The sequence below is a fragment of the Mandrillus leucophaeus genome, unplaced genomic scaffold (assembly GCF_000951045.1).
Source record: "Mandrillus leucophaeus isolate KB7577 unplaced genomic scaffold, Mleu.le_1.0 Scaffold531, whole genome shotgun sequence".
In the NCBI taxonomy this organism is placed as follows: domain Eukaryota; kingdom Metazoa; phylum Chordata; class Mammalia; order Primates; family Cercopithecidae; genus Mandrillus; species Mandrillus leucophaeus.
Window position 1 is genome coordinate 505,322 of NW_012105709.1, and position 18,080 is coordinate 523,401.

At 41.3% G+C, this 18,080-nt stretch overlaps 1 protein-coding gene across 1 annotated transcript in view; it reads right to left on the reverse strand.

Moving 5' to 3' along the window:
- Window positions 1-17,203, reverse strand: part of UTRN (utrophin) — a 512,939-nt gene extending 495,736 nt beyond the window's left edge. Inside the window, exons 1-2 of the mRNA XM_011997130.1 lie at window positions 16,660-17,203; window positions 10,584-10,754 (exon numbers count right to left, since the gene is read on the reverse strand). Coding sequence (XP_011852520.1) covers window positions 10,584-10,662 — 79 coding nt within the window. The 5' untranslated portion in view covers window positions 10,663-10,754; window positions 16,660-17,203. The remainder of the gene's footprint in view (window positions 1-10,583; window positions 10,755-16,659) is intronic.
- Between the last annotated feature and the right edge of the window lie 877 nt (window positions 17,204-18,080).

An 18,080-nucleotide genomic window follows, 5' to 3' on the forward strand; every position in this document is an offset into this window, starting at 1 on the left:
TTTTTTGACAGAGTCTCACTCTGTTGCCCAGGCTGGAGTGTAGTGGCACAATCTTGTCTCACTGCAACCTCCGCCTCCCGGTTCAAGCGATTCTCCTGCCTCAGCCTCCCAAGTAGCTGGAATTACAGGCGAGTGCCACCATGCCTGGCTAATTTTTGTATTTTTAGTAGAGACGAGGTTTCAGCATGTTGGCCAGGCTGGTCTCGAACTCCTGACCTCAGATGATCCGTCCACTTTGGCCTCCCAAAGTGCTGGGATTACAGGCGTGAGCCACTGCACGTGGCCACAAGTCTTTATTAAGCACTTACTGTGTGTGTGGGGACTAAGCTAAAGGCTAGCATCAGAAAGTCAGATGAAAAAAGACATATAGACATACACAAGCCAGTAGGGCCACAAACAGAAATGAAGAGTGAACACGTGGGAAAGATTGATTCTGGCATGGAGAGAGCAGAGAGAGTAGAACACTTGGTGGCACTGATGCTGATGTTTTAAAGATGGAGGTTGAAAAACTAGGGGCGCAGGGAGAAGGAGAACAATCAAGCCCAGAACACAAAACAAGCAAAGTCACAGAGGTAAGAAAAGGACCATGGGCAGTCTTCACCTGGTGCCCTCTGCCTCCTTCATGGTGGTTTGAGGGGTGAGGGGGAGGGGAGGGCAGTGCTGTTAGAAAGTTGGATGGCGGCTGCGAGCAGTGGCTCATGACTGTAATCCAACATTTTGGAAGGCCGAGGCAGGCAGATCACTTGAGGTTAGGAGCTCAGGACCAGCCTCAGCAACATGGTGAAACCCCGTTTCTACTAAAAATACAAAAAGTAGCCAGGCGTGGTGGCAGGCACCTGTAATTCCAGCTACTTGGGAGGCTGAGGCAGGAGAATCATTTGAACCCGAGAGGCGGAGGTCGCAGTGGGCTGAAATTGAGCCACTGCACTCTAGCCTGGGCAATGGAGCAAGACCCTGTCTCAAAAAAAAAAAAAAAAATGAAGAAAGAAAGATAGGATAGCATTAGACTTCCCTAAATGTCTCCCTTAGACATATATGCAGAGAGTCCCCCTCTCTGAGCAATCTGCCATGATGCCAAGGCCCTCACAATAAGATATGTCTGACACCAAATGCCCAACAAGGCTGCCCTGAGACAGCAAGCCTATGTGTGTGTTCCGAAAACACCAACACTCTTCTAATTTACAACAGCTTACATATCTTGAAAAAGCACATGCAAGTTGAAATAATTCAAGTCAACTCTGATTTTTCTATACAAACTATCAAAATGGGAGTTAATATATAATTAAGGGTCTGACATGTTAACATTATAGAACTGGCCATTGATATCACATGTAAAAACACAAAAATAAACATTTTTTATATGCAGTAGTATGTCATTTTCTAATCACCTAAAGGAACTAGATGAGGTAACAGAGTAAACTAGAGCACACACAGTTTTATTTATGAACCCCCGCAAAAGCTGGGCTTTGGGGTAAGGCCAGGAGTCTTTAACGCTAAATAAGATGGAGATTCATCCTCCCACCTCTGAGATAATATTTACATTTTAAATTTTAAAAGATAATACAATTTCAAAACTGGCAATATAACAATCACTTTAAGAAACTGGTCATATACAACTTAGGACCAAATGTTGTTTTAAAGTCTATTTGCTTGGGGGTAGATTTTATTACTTTTATTTTGCAGTTTCTTAGTTTCAAATAAATCTGAAAAGGCTTCCTCCTGTTTCATGAAAACGTACTCCACACTTGAACATGGCCAACCTCTGCACCAAAGTCTCTGTTCTAATACAGATTACCAGCCCATTCACACCTTTCCAGTGGCTCCCTTTTTTTTCCTTAATCTTAAAACTGCCTGAGGAGCAGGTCTCATTGAATTTTGAGACGTGATCTCAAATACCACACAATGATATATGAAGAAGCAATTATGTATCTCAAGTCACTCTGAAGGTTATTTTATCAATGAAGAAATAAAGATCCCTTCGTGTATCTTCAAAGAGGTAAAAAATTAAAGCTCAAAAGACAGGTAAATAACCCCAAAGATCTACAAATAACCCAAGGTCTATGAAAGGGGTGGGGTTTGTTATTTGGCTTGATTTGGTTTGGTTAACTGAATATAAGGATATCACAAGAGGCCAGGAACCACAGTTCATGCCCGTAATTCAACACTTTGAGAGGTTGAGGTGAGTGGATCACTTGAGGTCAGAAGTTCGAGACCCGCCTGGCCAACATGGTGAAACCCCATCTCTACTAAAAAAACAAAAATGAGCCGGGCATGGTGACACATGCTGTAGTCCCAGCTACTCATGAGACTGAGGTGGGAGACTCACTTGATCCTAGGAGGCGGAGGTTGCAGTGAGCTGAGATGGCGCCACCGCACTCCAGCCTGGGCAACAGAACAAGAGGAAGATTACGGCTCAAAAAAAAAAAAAAAAAAAAAAAAATCACAAGACTTCTGGGCTGTTTTTACAAATCCATAGGGAAAATGCTATGGTGGTCTATAAGTCACTTAACTCTTTAATTTATCTTCACATAAAAATCACTATTCATCTTTTAAAATTCACTCATTTTAAAGAATGGTAGGCAAATTATTTCAAAAGCAAGCATAGTTATATTAACTATGTCACCGATTTAGAATTTAAAAACAGGGAGACAAATATTAATACATATGTAATACATTTCTCTAATCCTAAAGAAGATAAGAAAACTAGCATAGAGGATGAATGTGAGGATATTTTTTCCCACCATGACTCAAAAACACATCTATCTTTGAAATAATGTATTAGAAAATATACACAATACATTTTTATAGTGAATGCATCAGCAGACTTGAAGGTGATGCATTACCCAGGAAAAGAGTTTAAGATGTGATGTTAGGCTCACAGCAAGAAGATCTTAAATACACATTGCAGCAATGACTAAGGAGCTCAGTGGAGAAATATGTCGGCACTAGATATATTGGTATCATCTTCTGGGGCAAAATAAGAAACACACCAGGTTTCATCACTCTCCTGACCCACTTTCCTCAGTTTTAACTTCACCCAACACAACCCAAACTCTTCAAAATACAGTGTAAAAGAAAAAATGCCCAACATCATGAAATCTATTATCTTTTCAAATTATTTAAAGGAAAGTGTTTATAAGTAGAAATAATAAACATTGTAGCTTTCCTTGCTCCTCTAAAATGCAGATCACTTTCACTTTGGTTCTATGACTTGTAAACCTGCCTTCCTTGTTTATAAATTAAGAGCACTAAAGAGAATAGCCCACAGAACTTGTTAAAACTCCAGATGCTGGGACCCCACCCCATATAACTGAGTCTGGATCCAGAAGGGTGGTTCTGACATAAAGCTTGAATTAGGAACACCATATGTGAGAAGCTCAAAACCTAGTTTTCAAAATAAAAGCATGTGCATAAATCTACATATTGACTGGATCAATGTTAAATAACATGACTCACACATAGCCTTTGAGGGGCAAGTGAACAAATCAATTAGTATCAACATCAAAAATGCTATTTCCTGCACCGAAAGTCTTTTGAATATAAATGTTGTATACCAAAATCTTAATTAGAGAATGGAGTTGAAGAAATTTGCAAATATCAAGACTATGAAATTAAAGAAAAAGATCTAAAGAGATCATACTTTTGAAATTATACAGATGTGTTAATTTCAAAGCAGTATCAATTCAGAGACACAAAGTCATATTTTTTATTGGATTCCTCTGCTACATCAGAAATGCCCTTATATGCTTTTTTCTACACTTTGAAAAAAGATTTTGTTCCACAATTAAATGTTAAAAGGATTGAACTGAATGTAAGTAGCCACCCATCCACCTACCAAAAAAGGCTCTTGTGAAAATGTTCACACAAAAAATGTGACTCTCATGCTCTATGTGTTGTTGAATTCCACTGCTATGAAAGACAGATCTGTATTTTTTTTTACACTTAATTTCTTAAAAGTGACGGTGAGGTTATACCACCATAAACCTTAATCTTAGCTGCCAGATGCGCATACACAGACATTTTCCTGATTAGCCAGGCCAAGAGAATGTGCTTCTGATAGAAGAGTCCCACGGGATATAAATAAACCTCAGGTATTTGGTTGTTTAAAGGCACAAACGCAAAGATTGGAGAACCACATGGATACTGGAAACTTCACCTGCTTCCTGGAATTGACATGTGCAAATCTAGTCAGTGTCACAGGAAGTAAAAGTGAAAGGACTGGGACCTGGTTTCAATTTCTCAGTCCACAAGCCATCATCTCGAGAGTAAATATATATTAAGAACTCATACTGCCTCATATTTCAAATATTGAATTAAGTTTATTTATTATTAAACAGTTAAGGCATATAAAAAGATAAAAATATAACATAGTAAATGTCTATGCCTCCACACAATTTAAGGGGAGAAAAAAAATCTAGCCAATGCATCTGAAACCACTTGATCAGAGTAGCCTTTCTCCATTGCTTTAGATTAAATTTTAACTAATATTTACAACTGCTCAAATGGTCTTGCATGTTGACTTGTTCCCATAAAATCATCATATCAGCATCTAGTTCAAACTTCTGGGTTCAAATAAGGTTCAATCAAATTGAGTTCTCTGTTCTGTCTATATAATTAATGTACTTCCTTTGCTTAGAATCATCCTCAGCAATTCACATTTTCCAGTCGTGAATGGATCTCTTCTAAAAGTTTCACAACCATAGTAACAGGTCATGAGAATCACATTAATACAAAAAACTTTCTCATGATTGCACTACTTCAGCATAATGAGGTAACAACATGGAGAATATTTTTACAAGCAGGACAAGAATAGCTGCCCTCCTCTGCCAGAGTTGAATTTCCATCAGGGTTACTGTCTATCACTACAAATCCCCAGGGCTCACGGAAAAAAACAAACCTGCTCAAAGACCTCCCTTCAAAGCACAGGTATTCCAGCCAAGGAAAGCTTCAGGAGAAACAAAAAATGAACTATTTTTTCATAGTCCCTTGAGCTGCTTAGAAAAATCCCCTCACAGATACTGCTTTAAATGTAAAAGAAAGAAATAGACGGATGACTGCCTAAATACAACTTAACCACTGTCTTTCCTCAAGAAAGGTCTCAGAAAGATAAACAAATAAGGTAATCCTCCTCAGAATTTTCATAAAACTGAATCTTGTTATCAATTTTACTTTCCAAACATAGCAGATTTTCAGGAGGCTTGCTATAAATGTAACCAGGTATAATATTTCATATTTAATAATTTGTTTCATTTTTATTTCACTGGTGTGTCTTTGCTTCCTTCCCCCACACTCCTCAATCAACCCTTTCATTACCACAGATACCTATCTGGGCATCGGACCAAGACCTCCACTGTGCCAAATGTCAGTCCTTCTGAAATTCACTACCTTTTTTTTTTTTTTTTTAACTTCAGCCAGTTAAAAGCCTTGAGCAGTAGTCAGAAGAAAAGAGAAAAAGGAATTCACGTCAGAAACACATTATCCATTTCTCTATCTTCCACCCAAAGGACTATTTGTCTTCTAGTATTTTCCCCTTTGCTAACTCCACAGAGAATGACAGAGACTAGAGCCAAAAATCAAGAAAGGCTGCGACTGGCCAGAAGCAGTAGGCTGTGTCTCTTACAATTGGCCTTCCCTTGACAGGGCTCTGAGATGCTAACCTGGGGTCCAGAGGAGCTCTACCTCACAGCCCAGGGTCCCACCCCTGAAAACTACAAAAAAAGAGTTAGAAGAGCTGTATGAATACAATTAATACAGTGCAAAATGTGTAAGGGACAGAATTAGGCACAAAATGAAAAAGAATCACCCAGCAGCAATGGAATAAAATGCCTTGTTAATTAGGAGATTGGGCACTCCATAGAGGTCAAATGCAGGGTTTCTAGAGTCAGATCATCTGAGTTCAAATGCCAGCTCTGGCACTTCCAGACTCCATAGCCTTTATCATTGAAGAAACATTTATTGTTCACCTATTATGAGCCAGGCATTCGGCTCAGTACCAGGGAAGTATTGGTCCCTGCTCTCGGGGAGTTAATTATAGTGCAGCAGTCCCCAACCTTTTTGGCACCAGGAACCAGTTTCATGGAAGACAATTTTTCCAAGGGATGAGGGGAATGGTTTTGGGATGAAACTATTCCACCTCAGATCATCAGGCATTAGATTCTCATAAGGAGTGTGCAACCTAGATCCCATGTGCAGTTCACCACAGGGTCTCGCTCCTATGAGAATCTAATGCTGCCGCTGACCTGATAGGAGGCAGAGCTCAGGTGGTAGTGCTTGCTCACCCACCACTCACCTCCTGCTGTGCCACCTGGTTCCTAACAGGCAACGGACTGGTACCAGTCCAGGCCCTGGGGGTTGGGGACCCCTGTTCTAGTGGGAAGTCTATTAAAGAACACACAGTACAAGAAAAGGTGCCAGAGAGTGGAAGAACAACACAGGGAACGTAAATACAGTGATGCAGTCAAGAGTGACTGTGAGAGCTACTTTCTAAAGTCAGCAAGGAAGATCTCAGAAGAGGTGACATTAGGCCTACATCTAAATGACAAGAAGGAACCAGCCAGGTAAAGATGGAAGAAGAGAGATGTGCGAAGGCCCTGAGGCAGACACACTGGGCCTTTGGAGAAATGGAAAGAAGGCCAGTGCCACAAATAACTTCAGTATGGCTCACATTTATCAACTGCAAAATGGTGGTTGTGAGGATTAAACTGTTAGTACCACATCTGCACACAGAATGTGTTCAATAAGTATAAGTTGCTAGAATCGTCATCATCATCATCACCAGTGAGATGCCATCATTGGAGGTGTGCAAACAGAGACTGGGTGAGCACATCACAGGCATGGCTGGGTTATAGGGCCTCTAAGGTTCCCTCAACAATTAGACCCTAGGATTAGATAAGAAGAGAAAATGCAAAGGAAGAAATGATAAAATTATTACACGCAGGTTTCCAGCCCAAGGTCTCTTAAAGAACACATTGAATTATCCAAAAATGTGAAGCTTGCCCAACTATTTCATTCATCAGATAGTTCTTTCCCAACCGAGGGTCTATAATCCCAAACTGTCAAGAACTCCACATGGAGCCAGCTGACACACTGTCCTTAGCCCTGAGGTCTACTCTTTCTATGGCGCTCTGGACTAAAACCACAACAACACTGACAGCAACAGAAAAGGATGACTTATTCTATGTTACTAGGTGTAATGTATGCTAATTATTGAATGAAACAGCAGTGAGGATATTCTTCGATTGCATATGTATCCCAAACCATTTTATTATTTCATGTTTAATATGTTCCAAGCAGAACTTTCTGCATCACATACTCTACAGTTAATAAATTTCACTTTTTAAAAATTCTTACCCTTGGCCTATTGTTTCAAAATATTTACTAACTTGTTGAGCTTTCTGAAGCCTACTAATTAAGGCTGTTAATAATACAGTCCTTGATGATGAACTTGGCATATGGGCCTTTAAGTTAGAGAAAGGCAAGTCTACTTTTACCCAACACCAAATCCTTGATCATTATAGATCAAATTCTTTCCAGTTCCTTTCTAAAACTCACCCAAACCCAAGGCAAGTATACTACAACCATAAATAAATACATGGCTTTGTATTTTCAAACTACTTCATTACCTACCCTTGATAACTTCCTATTTGTTTAGATGGTAGGAATGGCTTTAAAATTATAAAATTAAAAAAATTATAATATTCACAAACGGCATGAAACAAAGTAATACTAAGTGAGGGCAATAAAAAAAATCACAATAATTTAACATAAAATGCATATATATTTTTATTATGGCAATTTTATTATGCCAGGCTTTTGGATTGTCCAAACTCAAGGATCTGGACAGCGGAAATCACACTCTCCATCTCCCCACTCTCATCCACTTTCCCCCCAAAAAAAGAAACCTGGAAGAGCAGATGAGGATCAAAATTTTCCTATAGGAAAGTGTTCCCTTTTAAAAAATGGAAAAACAACAAATTTGGCATAGAGTATGTAGACAGAGGATCTTTAAAATACATATATTATATGTAGACAATTCCTATGACTTAATCTAAACTAAAAATCCCTTAAAATATGTAAATTTTGGAGTACCATGAAATACTACCTCTGTATACTAAGCATCTGCATTAAAAGAATCAAAAAAAGTCCCTGAGAGGAAGCCAGATTGGGGCTAATGGGCTCATTCAAATCCAAATTTATCTACTGGCTTTTGCAACATAATTCAGCCAAAAGAATGTGATTCATATCTGAGCTATGCAACAACACATTTTCAATGTGTTTTGAAGTAGACGCCACCACAAAAAAAGTAATAGTCATAACCTTGGCATCTAAACATCCTAAGCAATTTGATAATCTTTAAAAATATAAGAACTTAGTAATGTGGGTTCATTGAAGAACTTTAGAAAATATAAATCATCAAAAAAATAGTAATAATCTCAAACACCAAGATGACCACTATTAACATTTATTGTATACTTCACTAATTTTTTAAAAAATATTTTTCACAAAAACGACTTCATATAATACATACTTGTTTACTTACTATATCAAGAACACATTTCTATGTTCCTACACACACACACGCACAAACACACACACACAACTGTATCACTTTTTATGAATGCTTAATCTTCCACTTTATGGATATAACCTAATTTAGTGAGCTTTACTGGGATCATGTATGATCTGTTCAGATGTGCTAGAGTAAAGAAACAGAATAGGTTTAAACAACTATTTCACAAAGCTATTTGACTATAACATCCTTTTGTGAATTACACATTTACAATCCTAGAACTTTCGATCTTTTCAAAATACTTTGGGAAATAACGATCTAACCAATTCCTAATATTAGATTTTCATGGTATTTACAATGTTTTCTATTATAAATGATACTGTGATCAATTTCTTAAGTATACCTTTTTATGTATTGCCTAGGGAAAAACTCTAGAAATAGAATTACTCAGTTAATTGGTATGCATGTGTTAAAAATATGTTATCATTTTTGCCAAACTGTTCTCCAGCAATATTTGAGGTTTGTCAGCCTTTTTAAAAGATAATTTTAAATTTAAATAGTTTGGGAGTTTATATGTCCAATATATATACACAGTAATTCTGAAATTAGATAATTACTCTTTTATGGACATGGTTAAAGTACAAGTTATAAATATCAAAGGTCTTACTAGAATGAAGGTTGACTCAGAAAACTATTTAGGAATATGCTTCCTCACAAATTAAGGAAAATGGCAAGTATGGAGACATTAAATCGTCTCTCTTCCATTTTCCTCTGTTATATTTACATATGTCTGAATATGTATTCCATACTCCTAAGAAGATATTAATAATCCCTTACATTTTTATACCACTAAAACATTTAAAACAAAAAGAACTTTACAGGAAGAGAACATCCTCAAAGCATATTTTAAAACAAGATATTAAGCTATACCTTCAAAAGACCCATCAAGCTACTCAATAGTTGCTACATATTTACAGCCAAATCTATAATAACTAAAATCTTTATCAATCAATCAACACAGGTATCATGGAGGAAAATGTGTATTCTAAGATAGTTAATTTAGATCTTCTTTTCACTGTGTATTTCTACAGTTTCACATAATAAGAAGTAAGCTCCTAACATAACATAAAGATGGTTCACACAGCAAATACAGGCTTTGGGTTCCTTTTTTGGCTTTAAAGTGACACTGTATGTAATTTTATACCTCAAAGTAACTTTTCAAAGTTACTTAAGTATAGTGTTCACACTCAGGGTGGAGTTCTGTGTAATTTTCAAAGCTGAGAAGTGTTCTGCCTGTTCAAAAATATCTCCCCTTTGAGTTTGTCTCAGAATCATATTTGAAGCTTTTTAAAAATACAGAAATTTTTCTTCAATGGGTCTGGAATGGAGCCAATGCATCTGCGTTTTTTAAAACTCCCCAGTTGATTCATCTGTACAGCCAGAGTCAAAAAGCACTCAGTTATATAAAAAGATTGGAGGAGGGGGTGGTATCCTGAGGACCCCGATTTAACTGTTCACATGAAAACCATGAATCTGAGTCTGGTTTATTAGATTACCTAGGTGAAAATTTTACCTTGAGAAGGTTCATAAGATGTTTCAAGGTAGGACACCTGTTGGCCTATCAATGGCTACCAACAGGGATGGGGGTGAGGATATATGGTAATGAAATCAAACTGTGAAAGGATCCTTCCTGCCAGAAACTGTGGCACTTCCTACATTAAGCATATAATCCCTTCATTTTCCAAAAAATAGAAAGAAAAATGCTCAGTTATATTTTGTTTTAATGGAGTAGTCTTCCAAATGAACAACCTTTAGCTATAAGCAGCAGTTTCACTAAGCAATGCCAGTCGACATACAGTGAGACAAAATTCTGTTAAGAAAGGATAGGACACTCAGAGATATTATACCTTTTACATATACCTTTTACAAAATTATAGTCATTTGTCAGAATTCAGTTTCTCGAAAGAACTTCACCTCCAAGAAGTGCTTGCAAGAACAATGCAAATCAATATAAGAAATATAGGTTTTCTAAATACATAAAAATCCATAACTGTCTTGAGCTTCCTTTACCTACCAGATCTGGACTTAATGATATCACTGAATTCGTTCTGCCCATTGTCAGGACTGGCTTCATGTTCTCCATACTTGGCCATCTTGCCTGAGTTTCAAGATAATCCAAAAACTTTACCAAGTCCTCTTTCTAAGACTTTCAACTTCCTACGATGGTTCAGCTTGACATCAATACCTAAAAGGAAAAGGGAAAGTACTGACTTGAAAAAACATATTTTTATCTTTTATATACAATTATGCATAGTAACTATTCATTCACCAAATATTGAGTGCCTATCACGTGTAAAGCACTGAGCCAGGGAATGGGGTTATGACTATCAACAAGAGACATAACCTCTGCCATTATGGAGCTTACACACACTAAGCAATTAATTATACAATGAATTATTTCATTACAATACTGATAGACTACAAATCATACAAAGGAGAAGTATAGAAGAAGCAAAGGAGAAGCATATTCTACTAAGTACTAAGAGCATACAGCAGAGGAATCTGACCTATCCTGGGCAATTAGAGAAGGCTTTCTTGAAGAGACATTTGAGCCAAGACTTTAAAGATGATAAGAATTTAATTAGCCAAAAAGGGAAACACAAAGAGAAAAGGTAAGAGCTTCCCATGCAAAGTGGCAGAAGGAATCATGGAGCAGTCAAAGAGTGGAGCACAAGCCAGTGTTTCTGGAAGGAAGACAGCCAAGAGACAAGTGTACCTGTTGAACCAGGTGAGGAAGCTGGGCAGGACCAGGGACAGGACCATGGAGAACAGGTCAAGGGTTTGTGTCTTTATCTGAAGAGCAATGGGGAGCCAGTAGATGGTTTGAAAGAGGGAACCAACATTGTCAAATTGGCCTTTTTAAAAGATCATCAAGGGCCGGGCGCGGTGGCTCACGCTTGTAATCCCAGCACTTTGGGAGACCGAGGCGGGTGGATCACGAGGTCAGGAGTTCGAGACCAGCCTGGCCAGCATGGTGAAACTCCGTCTCTACTAAAAATACCAAAAAAACTTAGCCAGGCATGGTGGTGTGCACCTGTAATCCCAGCTACTCAGGAGGCTAATGCAGGAGAACTGCTTGAACCTGAGAGGTGGAAGTTGCAGTGAGCTGAGATCATGCCACTGCACTCCACCCTGGGCAACAAGAGTGAGACTCCGTCTCAAAAAAAAAAAAAAGAAAGAAAAGAAAAGAAAAATCATGGCTTGTAGGCAGACCATGGTAATATGTGGGAAACCAGTGAAGACTATGGCAGAATATAGCAAAATGCTAATTAAGGAACCTAGGCCATGGGTATATGAATGTTGAATGAAAATTTCTTGCAAGTCTTCTGTATGCCTGAGAATGTTTTCATAGTAATATGTTGGGGAAAAATTCCTAACCTTAACCAAGTGATCAAAATTAACATAACCAATCATGGGGCATCATGCAATTCAATGGAAAATTACCACATCATCTACACAATATCCTTGCCAAGATGTTGAACATGAATCTTCTCATAAGCAGACAAATCTAGACTGTGGCTAGTTTTCAAAACAAATGACCTGGTCTCTTCAAAACTGTCAGTGTCTTGAAAACCAAAATTACCTGGGAGAGGGGGAACTTTGTGAATTAAAGGAGACTAAACAGACATAACAACCAAATGTAATCTTTGATTGAATTCAGAATTTTAAAATAAAACATTTTGAGGATCATTTGAAAAATCTGAATTTGGGCTATGTAATAGACAATATTATTGTACCAATGTTAAATTTCTTTAACATTAGTTAATGGTATTGTAGCAGGAGAATGTCTTTGTAAGAGATATGGTGAAATATTTAGCAATGAAGTGTGATGGCATCTTTAACTTAAGTTCAAACAGAATAGCATATATCTGTCTATATTGATACATATATATTTAGTTTGATATATGTATGTAGATGTATATATGCATATACACACAGACAGGCAGAAAGATGCAGCAAATACTGTAAAATAAGTGGGAAAACTAGGCCGGGCACGGTGGCTCACGCCTCTAATCCCAGCACTTAGGGAGGCCAAGGCAGGTGGATCACCTGACTTCAGGAGTTCGAGACCAGCCTGGCCAACATGGTGAAACCCCGGCTCCACTAAAAGAAAATACAAAAATTAGCTGGGTGTGGTGGCGGGTGCCTGTAATCCCAGCTACTTGGGAGGCTGAGGCAGGAGAATCACTTGAATCCAGGAGGCGGAGGCTATAGTGAGCCAAAATTGCGCTATTACACTCCAGCCTGGGTGACAAGAGCGAAATTCCATCTCAAAAAAAAAAAAATAAAGTAAGTGGGAAAACTAGTTTAAGGGCATCTGGGGCTAGGCGAGGTAGCTCACACCTGTAATCACAGTAATTTGGGAAGCTGAAGCAAGAGGATTACTTGAGCCCAAAAGTTTGAGACCAGCCTAGGCAACATGGTGAGACCTTGTCTCTACTCCATGTAAATAAAAATTTAAAAGAATAAAATAAAAAGGACATCTGGGTGTTTATTGTGCTATTCTTTCTATTGTAATATTATAGGCAGGAAACAATTGTGGTCTAAACAAGAATAGATGGAAAGAAATGGGTGAATATGTGGGATATTTAGATATCAAAGAAAGTCAATAGGATTTGGGAACTGATTGGATATGAGGGATTCATATCCAATGTGCAAAATGTACAAAACGACTCCCCAGTTTTGGCTTCGGCAGTTAGGTGAAGTGTGAGTCATTGAGCTGGGGAACACTGAGGATAGTGGGCTGGGAGAAAGGAATCATCAATGTGGTTTGGACTCGCAGAGCTTGAGGTGCCTCTGAGTTATATAAGCAGAGATGACAAAAAGAATGTTGGGCTCAGCATGGTGGCTCATGCCTGTAATCCCAGCTCTTTGGAAGACTGAGGCAGGCAGATCACTTGAGGTCCAGAGTTCAAGACCAACCCGGCTAACACTTGAGATCAGGAGTTTGAGACCAGTCTGCCTAACATGGCGAAACCTTGTCTCTACTAAAAATATAAAAATTAGCCAGGCATGGTGGCAAACATCTGCAATCCCAGCTATTCAGGAGGCTGAGGCAGGGAAATTGGTTGAATTCAGGAGGTGGAGGTTGCAGTGAGTCGAGATCGCTGCCACTGCACTCCAGCCTTGACGAACGAGTGGGTAATACTTCATCTCAAAAAAAAAGAGAGAGAGAATTGGATATAAAGAATTGGATCATCAATCTGACAGATTTTATGACAGTCTAAGAAACTTTTTTCATTTTTTAATAGCTCTACTACTGCTAAAAATTTATGGATTATTATGTGATTACGTTCTTTCATTCAACTACATAACTATAAAGGATTTGCTAAATTCTTAAGTGTATTTTATTATATTCAAGAACCAAAAACTTTGTTCAGAAGAATGTCTATAAAAGTTTATTATGGAAAATTAAGTTTGCCCAAGGAAAAATTCTCTTTCCTGGAAAGATCTACAGTGTATCACTTTGGAGTGGTAAGTCTAATGCTTTTCTTCACAATTGGTCTTAGCCAAGATCTCCACTTCCATGCTTCCCAAAGCCTTTATTCACCCATAAAAGAGAAAAGTAAACTGTTTACACACTACTATATTCCATTTGCACATTATCAGTAATATTTCTTCACTATAATGTTTCACTTGACACTCTCCTCAAGGTGATTTTTCAAATTTTCTCTTCTTGATAATGAAAAGCCCTTACAGGTTGCCAAAGATACAGCAGAAAAGGTGATCAGAGTACAGGGGAAAATGGGGAGAAAGAAGAATAACAGAAGGCTATTTAAGTACTGATAGCCACTGAGGTTACTTGTTGCCATTAATGGCCAGAGGAATTTGAGTAAACTTAAGGCAGACGATGACTCCTTCTAATTGCCAAATGCAGCATCTTTGGTTTTCAGGAGACAGAATCAAAGTTTCACCACGAACAATGTATCCCAGTGTGACTCTCCCTCTTCCGCACCTATAAAACGGAGGGAACACCATCTTCACAGAAGGCTAGGTGAGAAACTGAGAATCAATGAATGAGATGTTGCTTTAGAAGCTTTAAGCCCTATATAAATGCAATTTATTGTTACCTCTGCCCTAGATTTCCCTTCCCTCAAAATGATATTCTGTAAAGTTTAGCCAGATGTTCTTACTGAAACCGATCCAGTCAAATCGATATTCACTAACTCTCCCTTCAGAATGCTTCCGGCTGTCATATGGACCACAAGGCAAGAGTGTATGAAATAAACATAAAGTGTTTAAAAAATAAACATAAGGTGATGGCCTTAAAGACAAAACTAATGTTTTAATTTTTTAAGATTTAGGAATTACACAGTGAATATATGTATATAATTTTTATTTTGTACTGTATTTTACGTATATAGCACATATATATCCAACAGTGTGCATTATGATGGAAATGCTGTGTAAATTGAAACACTATTCATTAATTTACTCTAGGAATCAAAACCTAAGAATGCTCAAGACAGTAGAAAAGGAAGCCAAGCGGACAAGAGTTTCCTGCTCTGCTTGAAACACAGTAAAAGAAAACTGTGAGTGCCAAGAACTACCATTTACAAAAAAAAAGGCGCTCCAGGGAAGGTTAATACTACTGTGATTAATACTGTTTACAGGGCTAATAAATTTTAGGTAAACACCCAAAGGAGAGTTAAAGTGTTGTCTCATCGGTCCCATAAAGGCTGATAAAAGGGGCGGGGAATGGTTCCACGTTAACCCTGGCCGTCACCGCACAAGTACCCACAAGCTTTGCATTCCTCCAGCTCTCTCCTGACCCTGAGCTATCTGCAGGCTGCGTCTCCCATGCCCACAGCCAACGAACCGGGAGGACCCAGATCGACTTCCTGAGGCCGGTGCAATTTACAAAGGAATGGATGCTGTCGCTGCCGCCCGGTAGGGAGGCCGGGAGCTCCGGATCAGACCTAGGGAATCCGGCCTCCCCAGCGCTCCGTGCGCTCTGGCAGCCGCGACCGCTGCACTGACCCTCCCAACCGCAGCATGGGGAACTGGCCCGCAAGGCCCTGGTGATTCAGGTGATCTGAAGGCTGGGAAAGAGGAGGCCCTGTCCTAGACACCTCAGAGAGCGGGGTCGTGGAGTTAGAACCCGGGCTCTGCAGTTCATTGTAAAAGAAAGTGCTGGTCCCACGGCTCTCTGGGAGGTCGGGCAACGTTTTCTCCCTCCTCCTTGAAAAACGCACTGGAATGAGTCCCTTTCGTAATCTGAGGCTTGGAGAAAAAAAATCCCTTTGAACAACCTGCGATCTAAAAGTTGCACAGCCTTCAGTTGGTGCTTTGTTGGTTTTTAAGTGGCCTTGAGCAACCAGAGCCTCGGACCCCGGGCCGAAGAGGGGCATGGATTACCTTGTCAGTTGCAGCAAGAGATCCCCAGAGTCCGGAAAAGGACAGCCCGCGACTGCGCCGGACTACACACCAATGGGGCGCCCCCCTCCTCCTGTCCCCTCAGCCTCTCCACGGCCGCTGGCAGGGAGCTTGGCGATCGCGCCACACTCTCCGGAGTCCCACCCTTGGGAGCAGCAACCACCCAGAGGTCAAGCATGCTCCCCGCTGGGCGGCTAGCTGGGAAGCGCTTTGCTGGCCGCCGACCACACAGTCACCCTCTGCCCACCCTCTCCTGTGGACACCGCCGGGGCCCCGCCTTCCCCGGGCCCGGGTGTCTGTGACAGACTCTCCTAGGAGGCCACGTCCCCTCTTGCAAATCACTGGCCCAGCGCCCTGCACCACGCGATGCAAGGAGGGCGACCCTGTCACCCCGGCGGGGAGGAGGATTGGGGAGCAGGGAGGCAGTACAGAGCCGGTCAGAGAAGTTTGAATCGTTCACAACTAGTACGGATCCCCAGCTCTCCACGCCTCCGGCATTCTCTCTCGCACCGCGGGAAGCTAAACTGAGGCCCCGAGGAAAGGGCACGCAAAAGTTACTCCCATCTTCGACTCTGGGACTTGGGAAGGAGCTCGGGACGCCGATCCCACGCGGAAGAACCGCAGAAAGCCATCCTCCTCCCGGTCCCCGCCCCATTCCCTCGGGGACTGTAGTCACATTACCAGCCCTAGGCTTCAATAATGCATGGGCTTACCTGGTGCCCGCGGGCCGCCTCGCCTGCCGGCCGCCACCGCCGCACCCCGAGCTGGCCAAGGGCTCCTCTAGGAGTTTGAGACGCAGTAATCGCGGGGGTGTGTGCGAGTGTGAGTTTAGTGGTGCGATGTATTTTTTTAAAAAATAAAACTTGGAGAAGCAGACAAGATCCGAAATTAAAGAAAAAAAAAAAGAAAGAAAGAAAGAAAAATAAATTGACACCCGACTGAAAACGCCCCTTACTTGTGCAATCTTCCTGCCTGGTAGTTCCGCCAAAAACAAAACAGTCAAAGCGCAAACCTGGAATGGGCGCGCAGGCACCAAGTTTGCCAAACGCCACAGAGTTTTCCGTCTGCAGAAATGACCCAAAAGAAGGGGGGCGCCGCTCCTCGTGATCCCCCAATCGGCTTCTGGAGCCAGAGGCTCCTCCTCGCCCCTCGGCGGGAGAAAGCCCGCGGCCGGCTGCTGCTGCCCGCTTCCCTCCTCCGAGGAAAAACGACTCCACAACTTTGTGCGCGAGAGCGCCTCGCTCCTCCGGCTCCTCCTCCTCCTCCTCCCCGCTGCGGGCCTGCCCCTTTGTTGGAGCCCAGCGCAGGCGGAGGAGGAGGGAGGGTGGGGCGCAGGACCGCTGGATCGCTCGTTGCCGCCCCAACTCCCCGGGAACAGGCTCGCCTCCGGGCAGCCGGGGGTCCGCTCTCCCCAGGAGAAGGGAGCAGATCAGCGCCAGCCCTCTGGCCCGCGCCTCTGCAGCGCTCCGGCTCCCCTTTGGCTCTCTGGCCCGGCCGCCGCCGGCCCAGCAACTTTGTTCCGGGAGATCAGCCCCACTACGCTCCAGGGTCAGCGTCGGCCGGGCCTCGGCAGTGACCGCGGTCACCGTGTCGGGAACTTGGCGCCCCAAGTCACCTGACCGCGCGCCCCGTCAATCAGCGCAGGCCCTGCGCACCCTCCCAGCCCGCAGCAGCCGAGCTCGGCGCTTGGCTGGCCTGGGGCGCGCTCTCCAGTGTGAACCGTGCGTGCCGGGAGCCGGGAGTCCGGAGACCTAAGCCGGAATGGATGCCTCGAGCAGACACAATTCCCCTTATTCAGATTATCTGAAAATGTGAGTCACGTCCCCCTAGGCAAAACAGGTCTCTAGTTAGGGCGATTTTTTTTTAAGAGATAAATTCCAGTCTGCCTTCCAACTCACCCCATCTCAGTTTGATGACGTTGCTGATTTTTTTAACCCTAGTTCCAACCGTACATTTATTTTACATTATTTCTCTAGTGTCGTTTTTAATATTAAAAAAGAAGTTTTCTCTTACATTAGTTTGTATTACAAGTAGTGTTTGTGCTGACCTTATTTTTCTGTTTTCCAATATGCACACACAAACGCACATGGGGAAGCTTGAGAGATTGACCAAAAACTATCTGGGAAGAAATGAG